Raw genomic sequence first — 19,287 nt, forward strand, 5'->3', positions numbered from 1 at the left:
AACATGAACCTTTTAATGGAATTACTCTCAGATCAACTCCAGTCTAGTGATTATAGAACCAGTTTCACACCAACATTCTCTCTGTAATCTGCAGTTTATACTGATTTAGTTTACAGCATTTATTCATAGTTCTTAGAAACACTTTTATTCAGGGTCAGTAACATTTACAACAAAAGCTTACTGATCCTGCTCAAGGGTCCAGCAGTAGAACCTTTCCCTCAGAAGCTGCTCCTTTCACTCACATTAACCAGTGTGTTTCCACAATCACAACATCTACAACATGTGTAATAAATTATGACAGACCCAAAAAATAACATCCTGGTAAAGCAATGAGAAAACAAAATGTGATTTTCTTCTTGAATGATCTAAAGGAGGAGATGGTGGTGGAATGTGTGTTAATAAATGGATTTAGTATCACACAGAGGGATAAAGCCTCAGAGAAACAGGAACTAAAGCATTTAACCTTCCTCTTATGTTAGCTTCCTGTTACTATCTCTTATGTTAACGGGTTGGTTTTGACCCGTGTCTTAAAACAGCCATAAAATACCCACAATTTTTCATCATCCAATTTGTTTCTCACCTCTTGGTTACCCTGTTAGGTTTCCTTACCCATGAAAAGATTGCTTTGAATATTTTTGGTGTGGCCCCCTGGGCCTTTCATTTGAGAGCATACCTCTCGTTTTCAATAAAGAAAAATGGTAAAATGAACCTCAAGAGAATTATATAAATAAATAAATGATTGTTATGTTGCCTGACTATTACTGAGAGGTATTAGAACACATCTCTTAAATAAATAAATAAATACATACATACATTCAATTATTTTTATATTATTACCTATAGTAGCATCTATGGTGTTCAGGTCAATTTTGACCCATATATTTTTACACCAAAAAAAGTATATATTTTTTTTTAAATAGAGCTTTAATACAAATACAAAATGAAAATCAGAACAAGTAGTAATAAAAAAATATGGATATAGATTTGCAGTCAAACAAACAACAACCAATTAGGCAATCAAACCAATGGAAATCAATTACCAGTTCCAAAAAATGTCTTTGTTTGCAAAAACATACATGTATGTGTGTTTAGATGCATGTGTGGCAAATAGTCAGTAGTGTGTTCTTTGCAGAGATATTTTTTGCAGTAGAAGCAGAATATATGTTTGTCTTTCTGTCCTTATTGCTAGGGCAGACCTGACACCTCTTTCTTTTAGAATCAGGTGGACTCAGTTGGTTTGTGGCTTTTGCTGTGCTGGTTGATGTTGAGGCTGGGCAGGGCTGGCTGAGGAGGATGCTGGTGCTGATGCTCTTTAAGTTGCTAGGTGAACTCTGCAGCTGTCTGACCAAGGCTGCGGCGGCTGGGTCTCAGCTTCGCTCAATGTGCGTCTTGACTAGGGAACTTCCTAGCTCCTCAAGAAACATTCTTCGCTTGTATTTTTTATTTTTTTTTGGTTGAGTTCCACCCTAGGTGGATGTGAGTCCACAACACAAATGTATTGTATGCAGACACATCTAGGATGTTATAAAAACATTTTTTTTTTTTTACACTATAAAAATAAAAAAAAAAGAAGGTGGAGCCCTGTCCTTCACCTGCAAAATTTCTGCGGGCAGCTCAGGTTTTTTTTTTATTTTATTGTGCCCACTATGGTAACTTTCCTCCTAAAAAGTTCTTGTCCAATTTCATAGCTGGTAAAAAATAATTGTCACATGTGATATTGTGACCCCTTAGTCCAGTAGTCATATTGAGGACTACACATTTTCCTTGTTTTTTTCTTAGGGATGCCACTCGCAGGTTTGCCTGTGTAAATCTGTAGATTCCATGCATAGCTGTTTTTTACAGATCAAAAAGTCAAAAAAATTGATGTCTCATCAAAGCAAACCTAGTGATCCCAGAGGTCATTTTGATTACATTTGCAGCAGTTACCCTGCCATGTAATTCAGCAGGTACTGAGCTCCAACAGATGTTCCCACTTTTGTATTTGAATGTTTCAGCAGGAGCGGAAGCAGCTTCAGCACTGGCGACCTCTTCATCAGACTCATCAGATGTGTCTGTGTCTTCTGGTTGATTCTCTACATTGTCTTCCTCCTCAGAAACTTCCTAATCTGTATTGTGATGCTGATCTGTGTCCTCTGCCTCACAGAGGATTGAGAGCTTGGCTTGTTGTAAATCTTCTAATTTTTTGCATGCAAACTGGAGATATGCACTCTGCAAGTCACCAAATCTAAACTGAATTGGTCTTATGCATGTCTTGCATGTCTGGACATGTCAGTTTTGTTTGTTTGTTTTGTTTGTTCAGGGAAGGCGACAAACAGGCAAATAGAGAAGCCCCTAACTGAAGCTTACAGGGTTAGGAGAGGAGCTGACTTTCAGTTGGCTGTCGGCTGACTTTGTTACTGAGCTGACAATTGTGTTTATGGTTTCAGTTTTGGCACTAATTATTGTTTTAAAATGTTATATTATAACTGGGTCGAAACCGACCCTAACAACACAAAGGCCATAATTTTATTCAGAGAATTTTATAATTTAGTGAAAGAGATTTTTTTTATTTTTTTTTTTTTTAAATAAAGATTCCTGGCAAAGTAAAAAAAATAAAACCTTGATGCAATAAACAAATGTATGTGGTACTTCTGTGCATTTAAACATTAAAACGGGTCGGTGCCGACCCTAACACAAGAGGAAGGTGAAAACAGTTTTCATGAACATTAGAAGGAAGTGGAGTAGATCTTTAATATTTTACCTAAAATCCAGGCCAGTAGATGGCGATAAAACACCATACACCTGTGAAATCATCTCAACTCGATGAAGAGCTTGGACCTCCGAGATCTAATCAGAATGATCTGATCATCTCTACATGTACTCTAAATATAGTTTATATACAGTAAAATATTTTTATAAAATATAATTATAGTAGTGACATCTGAGGAGGATGAATGTTTAAATCCTGAGGTAAGTTAAAGTGAAACTGTTTCTCTGAGCTGCTCGGTGTGGGTTACCAGGTCCTGACTGGATCTCCACTGGATCTCCACTTCATATCTAATAGGGTCTAGTGAACATTACTACATTTTACCTCATAAATTCCTCAGGAATCTTTACATATTTCAGCGACTGGTAAAGATTGAGGGTCTAAGTTACTTTACTTCAGGTAGCATACCTTCAGCTACATTATTTACACAGGGGTTAATGGTAGAATTCAAATTGTGATGGTTTTAAATCTTAGAATAGGAATTTTAATGATTTTAATGGTTATAATGGGAATTGTAAGGGTTATAATGAGAATGGGACTGGTGTTAAGGGTTATAAGAGGAATTGTAATGGTTCAAAGGGTTATAATTGGAATTGTAATGGTTTTAAGGGTTATAATTGGAATTGTAATGGTTCAAAGGGTTATAATGGGAATTGTAATGGTTTTAAAGGGTTATAATGAGAATTGTAATGGTTTTAGGGCTGTAATGGGAATTGTAATGGTTTTGAGGGTTATTATGTGAATTGTAATGGTTTCAGCTACATTATTTACACAGGGTTTAATGGTAGAATTCAAATTGTAATGGTTTTAAACCTTAGAATAGGAATTTTAATGATTTGAATAGTTATAATGGGAATTGTAAGGGTTATAATAAAAATGGGACTGCTGTTAATGGTTATAAGAGGAATTGTAATGGTTTTAAGGGTTGTAATGGGAATTGTAATGTTTTATTGGTTATAACAGGAATTGTAATGGTTTAAGGGTTATAATGGGAATTGTAATGTTTTAATGGTTATAATGGGAATTGTAATATTTTAAGGGTTATAATGGGAATTGTAATGGTTTTAAGGGTTATAATGGAACCATCCCCAGCCACTCTTAGTGCCGGTCCCAAGCCCGGATAAATTGGGGAGGGTTGTGTTAGGAAGGGCATCCAGCGTAAAAAAATGTGTCAAATCAAACGTGCGGAGGATCCGCTGTGGCGACCCCTAACGGGAGAAGCAGAAAGAAAGTTTAATGGGAATTGTAATGGGTTTAAGGGTTATAATGGGAATTGTAATGGTTTTAAGGGTTAAAATGGGAATTGTAATGGGTTTAAGTGTTATAATGGGAATTGTAATGGTTTAAGGCCTGTTATAGGAATTGTAATGGTTTTAAGGCCTGTTATAGGAATTGTAATGGTTTTAAGGGTTATAATAGGAATTGTAATGGTTTTAAGGGTTATTATGGGAACTGTAATGTTATAATGGGAAATGTAATGGATATAATCGTTATAATGGGACTTGTTGTGGTTTTATTGTTTATAATGAGAGTTGTGATGGTTTTAATGGTTATAATGGGAATTGTAAAGGTTTCGGTGTAATAATGCGGATTGTATTGGTTTTGGGTGTAATAACGGGGATTGTAATGGTTTTGGGTGTGATAATGGGGATTGTAATGGTTTTGGGTGTGATAATGGGGATTGTAATGGTTTTGGGTGTAATAATAGGGATTGTTATGTGGTTTGTGGTTATAATCACAACTGTTTTGGTTGTAATTGGAGATATAATGGTTATAATGAGACTTGTATTGGTTACATTGTCAGATTGGAATTATATCGATTTTAATAGTTGTAGAGGGAAGTGCATTTGTTTTAAAATAAGATAAGAAGGGAGAAAAGAGCTTCTGTATCGCTCTTTCAGACACAGGATGTAAGTGTGTCACTGAAGGAGCTGCTCAGAGATTAAACTGTTGCATACAGGGGGTGAGAGACGTTCTGAAGTAATGATGAGTTTAGCTCCCATCCTCCTTCTCCCATCTCCTGTACAGTGTCCAGGGGAATCCCCAGGTCTGAGCTGGACTTCCTGATCCCAGCTTGTCCAGTCTCTTCCTGTCTGCAGTAGAGATGCTGCTGCACCAGCAGATCACACCATAGAAGATAGCTGAGGCCACCACAGAGTAAAAAAAAAATGGTTATAATGGGAATTGCATTGTTGTAATGGAATTGTTTCAGTTTTATTGTTAATAATGAGAGTTGTATTGCTTTTATTGGCAGAATTAAACATACTGCTTTTAAAGGTGATGATGTGAATTGTAGTAGTTGTAATGGGAATACAATATATCGTTTTTAATGGTTGTATGGTTGTAACAAGAGTCCCATTGGTATTAATGGTTATAATGGGAATTGTTATGTTTTAATGGTTATAATAGAAACACCTTTGGCAACATGAAGGTCACGTGATGGTTTCTGAATTGGTTTCTGTGCTTTTATTTTATTAAATTTTTTTGGTTTCTGAGTTTTTGAGCTTATTTAATGACTTACACAAGCATGATGTGATGGTCACTTTCATTAGAATTTGTGATGTTTTCTACTGTTTGCAGTGATCTTCAGAAAACAAGATGGTTAAATTTTTTTTCTTCTTCCATACATCTGTGAGCTCTTTTACAGAATTATTTTTGAGTGATCAATCCGACTGAAAAACTTTGCTAAAACTATTTTAGCTGCATGTCTTCTAAACTGGTTAACTGGTTCTGGTAAATGGAATGGATCATTTGGGAAAAGATTTCTGAAGGTTATGAGTTCGAATGAGTTCAAGCAACCAGTTTTTGGGCACTTGAGCAATGCCATGAACCCTCAGCTGCTCAGTGGTATAAATGAGATTAACTTAGGATTTAACCAGTGGCCTTAACCTAAGTTGTTTGAAGTGCTTTTCACATTTACTTTGGGTTGTGTGGTCGATGTTGCTTGGAGATCTGAGTCAGTGCTTTTTGGCAAACCGGCTGATGGTCCTATAATTTAAAGCGTAGTAGTATGGTTACGCAAACAAAGCTTATTGAGTTCCATTCCTTTCCTTTCCAGGTATAAACAGTATCATGATGCCCTCAAGAGACTCGGACAGTCAGCAAGAGGCCGATATGTTTTGTACTATGACCAGTGAAGTACGGATGCAGGCTGACCTTCACCCCTGCTCGGACTGTGGGAAGAGTTTTACTCATCGCAGCATGCTCCAAAGACACCAGCGCGTTCACACCGGAGAGAAGCCGTACGATTGCTCGCATTGCGGAAAGAGTTTTTCACAACTGATCACTCTCCAGCTCCACCAGCGCATCCACACCGGAGAGAAGCCCTATGACTGCTCGAAGTGCGGGAAGCGTTTCTCCAGGCTGAGCAATTACCACCAACATCAACGGATTCACACGGGAGAGAAACCGTTTCTCTGTGTGGAGTGCGGAGCAAAGTTTACTCACAAGGCCAATCTTAAAACACACCAGCGCATCCACACGGGGGAGAAGCCCTATCGATGCGCAGACTGCGGAAAGAGTTTTGCTGACATTAGCAATTTTCTACAGCACCAACGAACCCACGCGGTAGAGAAGTCGTTTCGCTGCTTACAATGTGGCAAGGGTTTTCATCTACAGCGTGGTCTCCAACAACACCAGCACGTTCACACCGGGGAAAAACCCTATCACTGCCTGCAGTGCGGCAAGAGTTTTAATCACAAAAGGACCCTGACACGACACCAGAGTATTCACCGAGGAGACAAGCCGTACCGCTGCTCGCAGTGCGGCAAGAGCTTTAACCGAGAGAGCAACTTCCAAACGCATCAGCGCATTCACACCGGAGAAAAACCCTACAGCTGCTCCCAGTGCCAAAAGTGTTTTAACCAGTTAAGCGCTCTCAAAGCACACCAGCGCACCCACACGGGTGAAAAGCCGTACCAGTGCTTGCATTGTGGGAAGAGTTTTAATCAGAAATACACTCTAAGACATCACCAGCACATTCACACTGGAGAGAAGCCGTATCAGTGCTCGCGGTGCGGGAGGAGCTTCACTCACCCCAGCACTCTGCAAAGACACCTGCGTGTTCACACCAAACAAACCCAATCCAATCCACATTCGCAATGGACGAAAACTGGGTCGAAAAATTCACTTATTTAAACTCATTTTAAGTTAAAGACGATGATGGGATCTGTAGCTGTCGGTCTTATTTGGAATAACGATCTGGAATTCGACAACAGGAAAACAAGTTTAGTCCAATAAACACCTGTTAATAATAAGTATATTCTAATATAGAGGTCGACCAAGATGGCGGCGCGTGCACAACGGGAGGCCCAGCGTCTCTCCAGATTTTGCGATTTAGTAGCAATTTCTCCATCAACAGCAAGTTTATTCACGCAGAACAGGCTTGCACACATCTCACACAGCCGAGAAGCATTACTAGACATCAGCAACACTCACAGATACGGACTTTCAACGTACTTTGAACTCCCTCGGGAAATCGCCCGAACACCGCGGACCGCTGATCCAGCTCGGCCGACAGCGAGACCACAGCGCCGGCGGCGAGACCGTAACCAAAGGAGGGGGAAGCGAGGCGGCATCAGGGCTAAGCTAAGGCTAAACCCGCATTAACCATCGATTCCAAGTGTCTTCCTTGCCAATGTACGGTCTCTTGCTAATAAAATGGATGAGTTGCTGCTCCGGATATCATCACACAAACGGATTAAGGAATGTAATGTCATGATTTTTACGGAAACATGGCTCAACAACAACATTCCCAGCAGCGCCATTGAGCTCAGGGGTCGCAGTGTCTTTCGGGCGGACAGGACGGCAGAGGACTCTGGTAAGCGCAGAGGTGGAGGTCTCATGGTGCACCGACTTTACTGTTACTGAAAGTCATTGCTCTGTTCATTTAGAGTATTTGATGATTAAGTGCAGCCCCTTTTATTTACCGAGAGAATTCTCAGCCATTGTTGTGACTGCAGTGTACATTTTGCCGGATGCTAATGCTAAGCTAGCTATGAAGGAACTGCATGCAGCTATCAGCAAACAGCAGTCTACACATCCGGAAGGAGCCATCATTGTTGCTGGAGATTTCATTTGCGGTGAAATTTCTATCAAAATTTCACCGCAATGTCTCCTGCTCTACCAGAGGAGACAAAACACTGGACCAGGTATACACAAACATACCTGGGGCATACACAGCCATTCCCCTCCCCCACTTGGGTCAGTCTGATCACCTCTCTTTGTTCATGCTACCCAAATACACACCACTGATCAAACGTGTGAAACCAGCTGTGAGGACAGTAAAGGTATGGTCAGAGGGGGCCATTTCTTCTCTACAACAACAGTTTCAGGATACTGACTGGAACATGTTCGCTTCACAGGCCACACTGGACTCACACAGACATGGACACTTACACATCATCGTTTTGGACCATATTAACACGTGCATTGACAATGTCACTACCGTCAAACATGTGAAATGCTTTCCTAACCAAAAGCCGTGGATGAACTCTGAAGTCCGTCTCCTGTGAAAGCAAGAGATGCTGCCTTTAAATCTGGCAGTGCAGAGGACTACAACAGAGCCAGGTCCAACCTGAAAAGGGGCATCAGGAAAGCAAAGCTCACATTCAAACTCCACATAGAAGAGCACTTCCACAACTCTGACCCCAGACGCATGTGGAAAGGCATCCAGTCAATCACAGACTACAAACCTACAGTTTAACCAACCAGCAGTGCCTTCCAACCGAACGAACTTAATCACTTTTTTGCTCGTTTTGACCAAAGCACAGGACATTTTACACCAACCACGGACTCTGCTACTGCTTACAGCCCACTTTCACTCTCAACAACGGACGTCTATTCAGTGTTTAGCAGAGTGGATGCACGCAAGGCAGCTGGCCCGGATGGCATATCGGGACGTGTTCTCAGAGCATGCGCTGGACAACTGGCACAGGTTTTTACTGACATTTTCAACCTGTCACTGGCCCAAGCCACGGTACCAACATGCCTGAAGACCACTACTATCATACCAGTGCCTAAGCACTCAGCTGCTAAATGCCTGAATGACTTTCTTCCGGTTGCACTTACCCCCATTGCTATGAAGTGCTTTGAGAAACTGGTCCTGAATCACCTCACTGCGGGCCTACCACCTTCACTGGACCCACACCAGTATGCCTATCGCCCGAACAGGTCAACTGAGGATGCAGTTTCCACAGCTCTTCATTCTGCTCTCACCCACCTGGATAAGAGCAACACATACATAAGAATGCTGTTCATTGACTTTAGCTCTGCATTCAATACAGTCCTCCCCACTGTACTGATCACTAAGCTCAGTGAACTGGGTATCTGCACCTCCACTTGCAGATGGATTCTGGACTTTCTCACCAACAGACCTCAATCTGTCAGGTTGGGAAACCAGGTATCCTCAACCCTCATTCTGAACACTGGCATACCGCAGGGCTGTGTTCTGAGCCCACTGCTCTACTCGCTGTTCACCCACGATTGTGCTCCTCTGTATAACTCCAACATCTTCATCAAGTATGCAGATGACACCACCGTGGTCGGCCAGATCGAAAAAAATGACGAATCCGCCTACAGGGTAGAGATCCGTAATCTGGCAGCATGGTGTGCCACCAACAACCTGACTCTCAACGCCACAAAGACCAAAGAGCTCATTGTGGACTTCCGGAAATCCAACAGCGGGAGACATCTACCAGTCAACATCAATGGAACCGAGGTAGAGTGAGTCTCCAGCTTTAAGTTCCTGGAAGTTCACATCTCTGAGGATCTGTCCTGGCAGCAGAACACGTCAGCTCTGGTAAAAAAAAAAGCACAACAACGCCTGTACTTCTTGAGAAGTCTCAAGAAATCTCATCTGTTCCCGGGGATTTTAACGAGTTTCTACCGCTGCATCATTTAGAGCATCCTGACCAACTCCATCACTGTATGGTACGGAGGCTCCACTGTGTGTAAACGTAAAGCACTGCAAAGGGTGGTCAAAACCGCCCAACGCATCACTGGCACCCAACTACCTGCCATCGAACACCTTCACCACAGCAGATGTCTGCGCAGAGCTCACAACATTATCAAGGACTCTTGACATCCCAGTCATAAACTGTTTAACCTCCATCCATCATAAAAGGAGATACAGGAACTTACACACTAGAACCAGCAGGTTCAGGGACAGCTTTTTTTCCATCCACCATCACATTACTGAACTCAACACTACACCGCTAAAACACTACAAAACAAACACGAACAAAAGACTGTATATAACCTCTATACAATACATCTCCATACTATATATTATATCTTTTTCACTCCTCAGTACATCTGCACTTTTTATATCTGTATGTATCTTTATCATTACTGTACATTCTGCCCAACATTTCACATTAATTTGTGTATATAATGTATGTGTGTATACAGTGAGGAAAATAAGTATTTGAACACCCTGCTATTTTGCAAGTTCTCCCACTTAGAAATCATGCAGGGGTCTGAAATTGTCATCGTAGGTGCATGTCCACTGTGAGAGACATAATCTAAAAAAAAAAATCCAGAAATCACAATATATGATTTTTAAACTATTTATTTGTATGATACAGCTGCAAATAAGTATTTGAACACCTGTCTATCAGCTAGAATTCTGACCCTCAAAGACCTGTTAGTCTGCCTTTAAAATGTCCACCTCCACTACATTTATTATCCTAAATTAGATGCATTTGTTTGAGGTCGTTAGCTGCATAAAGACACCTGTCCACCCCATACAATCAGTAAGAATCCAACTACTAACATGGCCAAGACCAAAGAGCTGCCCAAAGACACTAGAGACAAAATTGTACACCTCCACAAGGCTGGAAAGGGCTACGGGGAAATTGCCAAGCAGCTTGGTGAAAAAAGGTTTACTGTTGGAGCAATCATTAGAAAATGGAAGAAGCTAAACATGACTGTCAATCTCCCTTGGACTGGGGCTTCATGCAAGATCTCACCTCGTGGGGTCTCAATGATCCTAAGGAAGGTGAGAAATCAGCCCAGGACTACACGGGAGGAGCTGGTCAATGACCTAAAAAAGAGCTGGGACCACCGTTTCCAAGGTTACTGTTGGTAATACACTAAGACATCATGGTTTGAAATCATGCATGGCAGGGAAGGTTCCCCTGCTTAAACCAGCACATGTCGAGGCACGTCTTAAGTTTGCTAATGACCATTTGGATGATCCAGAGGAGTCATAGGAGAAAGTCATGTGGTCAGATGAGACCAAAATAAAACTTTTGGGTCATAATTCCACTAAACGAGTTTGGAGGAAGAAGAATGATGAGTACCATCCCAAGAACACCATCCCTACTGTGAAGCATGGGGGTGGTAGCATCATGCTTTGGGGGTGTTTTTCTGCACATGGGACAGGGCGACTGCACTGTATTAAGGAGAGGATAACTGGGGCCATGTATTGCGAGATTTTGGGGAACAACCTCCTTCCCTCAGTTAGAGCATTGAAGATGGGTCGAGGCTGGGTCTTCCAACATGACAATGACCCAAAGCACACAGCCAGGATAACCAAGGAGTGGCTCTGTAAGAAGCATATCGAGGTTCTGGCATGGCCTAGCCAGTCTCCTGACCTAAACCCAATAGAGAATCTATGGAGGGAGCTCAAACTCTGTGTTTCTCAGCGATAGGCCAGAAACCTGACTGATCTAGAGAAGATCTGTGTGGAGGAGTGAGCCAAAATACCTCCTGCAGTGTGTCCTGTCCTACAGGAAACGTTTGACCTCTGTAATTGCAAACAAAGGCTACTGTACCAAATATAAACATTGACTTTCTCAGGTGTTCAAATACTTATTTGCAGCTGTATCATACAAATAAATAGTCAAAAAATCATACATTGTGATTTCTGGATTTTTTTTTTTAGATTATGTCTCTCACAGTGGACATGCACCTACGATGACAATTTCAGACCCCTCCATGATTTCTAAGTGGGAGAACTTGCAAAATAGCAGGGTGTTCAAATACTTATTTTCCTCACTGTATATATATATAATTTTTATTTTTTTTTTATATATAGTAGACTGTTTATTCAGCTTGCTACACTTTAATGCCATGATCTTGTGATCTGTAACCTTTCATTTCTGCACATTTTCTTAATTACTGTACGCCTCTATATTTATTCACTGTACTTCTGAATGTCCACACGTCTCTGCACTGAAATAGCCTTTATATTTATTCACTGTATATACTTTCATATATACCACTTGCTGTAAATATGCTAGATAGTTATCTGCACTGTAAATATGCTAGATATTTATCTGCACTTTTGCACGACTGCTACATTTTGCACTTCTGGTAGATGCCAAACTGCATTTCGTTGCTGTGTACCTGTACAATGCAATGACAATAATCTATCTATCTATCTATCTATCTATCTATCTATCTATCTATCTATCTATCTATCTATCTATCTATCTAATAGTAAGTATAAGAAGCAGTAAGAAAGGAATCGCAATGAAACATCAGCTGGAACATGACCTCCCATAAAACACTGAAAGGGACATTGACAAAAGTTTGTGGACACCTAAAATTAATACGGAACGGCATACATTAGATTTTGTGATTAGATGTGTCCTAGTGGTGAACATGTTGAATTTTCTATGACAATGTCATGAGCCCCACCAAGCTGCCATTGGAGCAAGGCCCAGCAAAGTCTGGTGCTGATGTTGGATGGAGTTCCAATTCCTCCCAAAGGTGTTGAATATGGTGTTCTACATCAGGCAACTCTGTAGAACCTATGTTCTACAGAGTTGCCTAATGTTTTGTTTTTAAACTGTTACCACAAATCTGTAGGCACTCAGTTGTACAGGTCTTTAGATGGCGCTATAATAACATTTTGCTTTCACTTGAACTACAAGACCCAAACCTGTTCGAGCATGGCGATGCCCCTGTGCACAAAGTGAGTTTCTTGAAGATCTGGTTTACATGCTTTGGAGAGAAAGATCTTGCTGCTATAGAGCTCTGATCTCATCCCTACTGAACACCTTTGGGATGAATGTGAACGCTGACTGCACCACAGGTCTCCTCACCTACATCAGTACCTGCCTTTCGGAATACCCTTATTGCACAAATATCTATAGCTCACTTCAAGATCTCGTGGAACATCTTTCCAGAAGAGTGGAGGGAATTATAAGAGCAAATTGGCACTAAATGTGCAATGCGATACTCAAAAATTACATACCGTACTTATGACCAGGTGACCAAATACGTTTGGCCACATCAGTAAGTAACCACACCCCCACCTGAAGACTAATCTTACAAAGACCAACCGTAAGAATCAATCTTCAAACAAACATGGAAAATTCTTTTCAGTGTCTTCTATAATAGAGTCAAAATGTCAATGCATCTTTAACAGTTATATGAAAGAACATCCAGGTATAAGACTAAATTGCATCTCAGGAGATACCCCTCTCATACACAGAAACATTCAATTCCAGAATGAAACCCTCTGAGACCTTCAATCAGTTTTAGTTCCTGGCTTTGTATCTAGCAGGTACACCAGAAATAGGAAAGTGAGGACTTATGAGAACTCAATGGTTAATGATCTGAAGGTTGAGAATTCATACTGTTGGGCAATTAAGCAAGGCTTTAAACCATTTTTTCTCCAGAGGAGGTCTGTGTCATGGCTGTGCTCTCAACAAAGATTCCTCACAAGCTGGGATATGTGACAAGTCAAATCCCATTTCTTTCTCTTGTTTTATCATGTCCAGAAAAAGGTTTATAATTCTGTTTGTGTTGAAATAATGAGAGCGTTTGGAGAAAATAGATTTATTTAACATTTAATCCTGAGGTAAGTACAAACTGGTCCTCAAGTTCCTGTACAATGTCTTTTTTTTTTTTTTTTTTAAGGTGGAGTAATGTGAAGCTTTGAATTGTAGACCAGAGAAGGTCTTCAGACTTGGTGTGTTCTCATCCATTGGACCGAGGATACAACAAATAAGAGAATGTGCTGAAAGTCACACTGCTTTGTAAACTCTCTACATAACAAGGACAAACATATCGCTTGTGTGTTCCAATACTTTTGAATACGTGGAAATCTGGGATAAAACAAACATTAGCATGTTTTAAATTGTTAAATTTACTATGAGGTGGAAATACCAGGATGTGAAAGATGAAATTAGGACCTGTCATCTCAATCACCTTTTGATCTCAAACCTGAATGTCTTAAGTGTGTAGTAAAACCAATGGAACCAGCCATGATGTTCTAATACTTTTGGTACTGCAAGATTGATTGATTGATTGATTGATTGGATGGATGGATGGATGGATGGATGGATGGATGGATGGAGGGATGGGTGGAGGGATGGGTGGAGGGATGGGTAGGTAGGGAGAGAGGCAGGCAGGCTCACAATGATTTCAGCATCAGGAGGATTTAGCCTGTATGTGTATTTTTATCAACATAGGCCAAAAAGGTCCTCCTTCTGTAGCTTATCTTCTAAAGCCCATACTACTGAAAATATTCTGGCAGGTCAACCTCTCAACAGCCTCCAAACCGTTTCAGAATGCAATTTGTAAGTTCTTCCTACGTTCTCCCCCACACCACCTCATTCCTTTAACTCAGATTTAAAAACACTTGTGCTCACCTACAAAACCCAAACTGGACCAGCATCCACCTACCTCAAAGCTCTTATCTCCACCACACTCCTTCTGAATCTCCAACATTGCATGACTGATCCGTCCATTTCTCAGGGTACAAAAAAAAAAAAGTCATTGCATCAAGAACTGTTTTGGCACTGGAATTTTTGGATTGTGCATCATTATTTACACCCCATTCTTGAGTGATTTCATTCTATTACAGCACCTTTGATGAGAAAGCAGTATATGAGCTGAAATTATAAACAGGTCAAGCGCTACAAAAACAACACATAATATTACATTACACAAAACTAACCCACAACATGCACAGTGGGAGGCAATGTAATATGGGATTACACCAGATGGAAGAAAGAGTTTGTTCCAATACTTTTGATCACATTAAAAAATCTTTTTGCTAAAACAAAAGTTGATCTTTTTACATCTGGATCTGATAGCTGACATTTTGGTCTGTCATCTCATGATCATTCAATTTATGGCATTTTGTCAGATGTCTTTATCTAGAGCGACTTAGAATGTTCTCATTTCTACTCTGAGCAGCCCAACAGTGGGGAATAGTGTTTGGATTTTATGTTTCATTCAGACATCCAACACCTTACCTACAGAGCTACAACTTCCCCAAATGTCTTCATCGTATAGCAAAACCAATAGAACTAGCCTTCCTGTTCCAATACTGTTGAAGAGAACACAACTGAAAGAACAATATAAGAATCCAAGCAAAGTAGAATACAACCTGCTGAGTATCTTTCTTTCAGATGTTATACACCTGACTTACACCTAACACCTAACTTACAGAGCTACAACATCTGCACGTGGTCATCTTCTGAGCTCGAAACCAAAATGTCTTAATTGTATAGCAAAACCAGTATAGCTGTTCCAATACTTTTGATCATTTGCACTGAATAGGTCTGGAAATATTGTGGCTTGTTGTGGAATATAGTTATGATTATGAAACGTGGCTTGGTCAGATAGAAAGAGCAGATGGAAGCAAGCCTTGGAAAAAGTAATCCTGGGTTGAGTCTATGGAACCTTCTGCAACAGAATAATATGGTTGCAATTTAAAACTTTCACACAGCAAGGGTTGAAATTCAAATTGCTTAGTGCTCTACGTGGAAAGGAAATACGCTGTGTTCCAATCCTTTGGACACCTGATAATCTGTGTTCTAAGTTGTTAAAAAAAAAAACATGAGGTGGAATTATCAGGATCTGAAAGCTGTAAAGCAAAACCGATGAATACTTCTGGAGAGAAGAGTACTGCAAGAATAATAAGAATCTAAGCAGAGTAGACGACAATCTGCGCTGAGAATCTTCCATTCGGACATCCAACACCTTACCTACAGAGATCAGACTTCCCCACGTGATCATCTTTTGATCTCAAAAGTGGTGCCACTTCAATCATATAGGAAAAATAGCTGAAAGAAACATTATAGAGAATCTGAAGAAGCTCTAAACACACTGACAGTGTACTTGGAGCAGAATACAGTGCAGTTTGAGATATTTAACAAAACCTGGTCCTATAGAGGGCAGTATAACACTTCTAGCTGTGAAAACACAGAGGAAGAAACTGTTTTTTATCATCTGGATGCTGAAAACTCTGTAATTTTGCTTTGGTTGAACAGAAGATGGAGTATATGAATAAAACCAGCATTTTGGAAAGGACCATTAAATCCTGGGGTAAGTTAAAGGTGTCAGTTGCATCCTGAATAGATATTCATGTATGTCTAATGCTTTATATATATATTATATATATGGATTGTGCTATTTCTATATATGCACATCCCTTTGAATAAGTTATTCCTAATGTAAGATTACACATGGATACCTCTATTTTTGTCTGTTTTCTATGTACATATATTAATACACACACTATATGGACAAAACCTTGTGGACATCTGACCATAAAAGTGGTATGTGCTTCTCATCTTCCACATTCAGTCTTATATTAACATCCACTCTTCTGGGAAGTTGTTCCACTAGATAGTTTTGTGGAGATTCCTTTAGCCACAAGGGTGTTAGTCAAGTCAGATGCAGGTGCCTGGGGTGCAGTGATCAGGTTTACATAGCTCAGTAGTTGGAGATCTTCCATTCCGAACCATGTAAAGCATATCCTGATAGATACTAGCTTTGTGCACAGGGGCATTGAGGTGGAATGCTGGAACAGGTTTGGAAAAATTTCATGCTAACACATCCAAAGACATCTTATAGAATAGTGTGCCTCCAACTTTGTGGTAACAGTCTGGAGAAGAACTACATATGGCTCGAAAAGTCAGGTGTCCCAATACTTTTGGGAGAAAAAAACGGTGCAAATATCCACTTTTACACAATATTTTTTCTATCAGTGTAAGTGGTTCAATATATAATTTCTTCTGATATTTCTGTTCACTTATAGAATCTATCCTGAGTGGTATATGTTTATTTGGACTGAAATGAAGAAGGATGCCATTTCCAAGTTTCCCAGTTTCTTGAAATGCAAGGTCGTTATTTTCACTGCTTTACTCTTTTATTTAATGATTACTTTATAATGAGCCCATTTTTGCCCTCCCCAGACATGCAGAAGAACATGATGCTGATAAAAGACTCCACTAGTCACAAAACTTCATCTGGTGATACCTGTTCTATCTCCGCTCATACCGAAGTGAAGAAAAAGCTTCACTCGTGCTCAGAATGTGGGAAGACCTTCACTTGCAAGAGTGGCTTACAGATTCACCAGCGCACTCACACGGGAGAGAAGCCGTATCTGTGTTCACACTGTGGGACGAGTTTCAACCGCAAGGACACTCTCAGACATCACCAGCGCCTTCACACGGGGGAGAAGCCGCACGAGTGCTTGCAGTGCGGCAAGAGGTTTACAGGCACGCGGGCTCTCCGGAGACACCAGCGCATTCACACAGGGGAGAAGCCGTATCAGTGCTCGCAATGCGGGAAGAGCTTCTCCGACATCAGCAACTTTAAGCACCACCAACGTGTTCACACAGGAGAGAAACCGTTCACCTGCTTGCAGTGTGGAAGAAGATTTACCATGCGAGGTAACCTCAGGACGCACCAACGCATTCACACGGGGGAGAAGCCGTATCGCTGCTCGCTCTGTGGTACGAGTTTCCAATACAACGCGACCCTCCAGGAGCATCAGAGTGTTCACTCTGGGCAGAGGCTCTACCACTGCTCGCTGTGCGGGAAGAGTTTCAATCGAGAGAGTCATTTCCAGAAACATCAGCGCATACACACCGGAGAGAATTATATCTGCTCACAGTGTGGAGAAGGTTTTCCTGATCGGGGCACCCTTAAAGAGCACCAGCTCCTTCACCCTGAAGAGAACCCGTACCAGTGCTTGGAGTGTGGAAAGAGCTTTGTTCGACGCGACACATTCCAGTACCACCAACGCCTTCACACGGGGAAAAATCTGTTCCATTGCTCGCAGTGCGGGAAACGATTTAATCGAAAGGATACTCTGCGGCATCACCAGCTTGTTCACACCGGAGAGAAACCGTATTCTTGCTCGCAGTGTGGCAAGAGCTTTAACCGAAAGGACACGCTTCGGCATCACCAGCGCCTTCACACCGGAGAGAAGCCGTACAAGTGCTTGCAGTGCGAGAAGCGTTTCGCTCACCCGAGTAATCTTCAAACACATCTCCGTGTTCACGCGAGACAGAATTCCCATTAGTACTGACATCAAGGGGTTTTTCCCTCAACCGAGTCACCTGCGTTCACACAGGAAGGCAAAACAGGGATTCCCTCGTCAGTAGTGTTCTAGTCAGAGTTATCTAACAGCCTTTGCTCCCCACGTGCATCAGTGATCCTCGTCCCCCTTGACCCTGTCACCGGTTCACCACTGTTCCTTCCTTCTAGCACTTTTGATAGACAATGACCACTGCAGACCAGTAACATCTCACAAGAGCTGCAGTTTTGGAGACCCTCTGCCCCAGTCATCTAGACATCACAATTTGTCAAACTCGCTTAAATCCTTACGCTCGCCCATTTTTACTGCTTCTAACATCAACTTTAAGGACAAAATGTTCATCTGCTGATTGATAAATAAATCCACTCGCTTACAGGTACCATGATGAAGAGATCATTAGTGTTCTTCACTTCACCACTCAGAATGTTCTAATGTTATGCCTGATCAGTGTTTACATCTAAAGTTTTAAAGCCTTGCTCAAGAACCCAATAGTGGCATCTTGGTGTTGTTGGAATTTAAACTCATGACTTTCTGACTTTTTAAGCTACTTTCATGTGAGAGCTGGATGTTAAATGCCTCCGATTTATAAGCAAAGCCATAAGAATTGTTTTAAGTATAAATTTCAGTTGGTTTATAATTTCCTCCTTCTGCTAACGCTACACTATATGGACAAAACCATTGTGACTTTTTTCACCCATGTTTGGTTCCTCAAAAAACTGTTTGCAGAAAGTTGGAGGCAGACAATTGTGTAAAATGTCGTTGTATGTGGTAGAATGTGTAGAAATGTTCCCTTTACTTGAACCACATTCCTTCATGACAATGCAAACCCTGTGCACAAAGCCAGCTCCATGAAGATCTGCTTTACATAGGTTGGAGTGGAAGATCTCCTGCTATAGAGCAACTGATTGCACCGCAGGTTTCCCGGCATCCTTTACATCAGTACCTGGCTGTGATAACACCCTGAATGAGCACGTATCTCCACAACCAAAATCTAGTAGAACATCTTCCCAGATAGTGGAGGTTATTATAAGAGTGAATGGCGACTAAACATAAGCATTAAGAAACATGGTTTAAATGGTTATCATGTGAATTGTACTGGTTTTAATGGAGACAGCAACAATGTGTGGGTCTGTAAAGGTCATTTCTTGACTTATATTGCAATCATTGTACGTGTGACATCTTTATGCACCAATAAAGCACTTTTTTTGGCAGCTTGTAGATTGTATGATGGTATCTCCTGGACAACAAT

At 41.0% G+C, this 19,287-nt stretch overlaps 2 protein-coding genes across 4 annotated transcripts; both read left to right on the top strand.

Moving 5' to 3' along the window:
- Positions 1-5,818: 5,818 nt before the first annotated feature.
- On the top strand, positions 5,819-6,929 carry LOC310725896 (uncharacterized protein; the record flags this gene model as incomplete). Its single annotated transcript, XM_083541017.1, has 1 exon — positions 5,819-6,929. The coding sequence occupies one exon, from the start codon at positions 5,819-5,821 to the stop codon at positions 6,881-6,883; it is 1,065 nt and encodes a 354-aa protein (XP_083397143.1). The 3' UTR covers positions 6,884-6,929.
- A 35-nt stretch (positions 6,930-6,964) lies between these two features.
- Positions 6,965-19,249, top strand: LOC310725892 (uncharacterized protein). Of its 3 annotated transcripts, none has more exons than XM_083541013.1 (4): positions 6,965-7,020; positions 12,196-12,463; positions 16,752-16,836; positions 16,909-19,249. In XM_083541013.1, the coding sequence occupies exons 3-4, from the start codon at positions 16,830-16,832 to the stop codon at positions 18,021-18,023; spliced, it is 1,122 nt and encodes a 373-aa protein (XP_083397139.1). In that variant the 5' UTR covers positions 6,965-7,020; positions 12,196-12,463; positions 16,752-16,829; the 3' UTR covers positions 18,024-19,249. The 3 variants fall into 3 exon arrangements, 2 of the variants coding, with proteins under 2 accessions (XP_083397139.1, XP_083397138.1); XR_014533538.1 differs by lacking the exons at positions 6,965-7,020; positions 12,196-12,463 and adding an exon at positions 15,601-16,036 and having other exon boundaries at positions 16,909-19,136; positions 19,176-19,249; XM_083541012.1 differs by lacking the exons at positions 6,965-7,020; positions 12,196-12,463 and adding an exon at positions 15,601-16,036.
- The last annotated feature ends 38 nt before the right edge of the window (positions 19,250-19,287 follow it).

This window comes from Silurus aristotelis, assembly GCF_946808225.1.
Source record: "Silurus aristotelis genome assembly, chromosome: 5".
Classification (NCBI taxonomy): Eukaryota; Metazoa; Chordata; class Actinopteri; order Siluriformes; family Siluridae; genus Silurus; species Silurus aristotelis.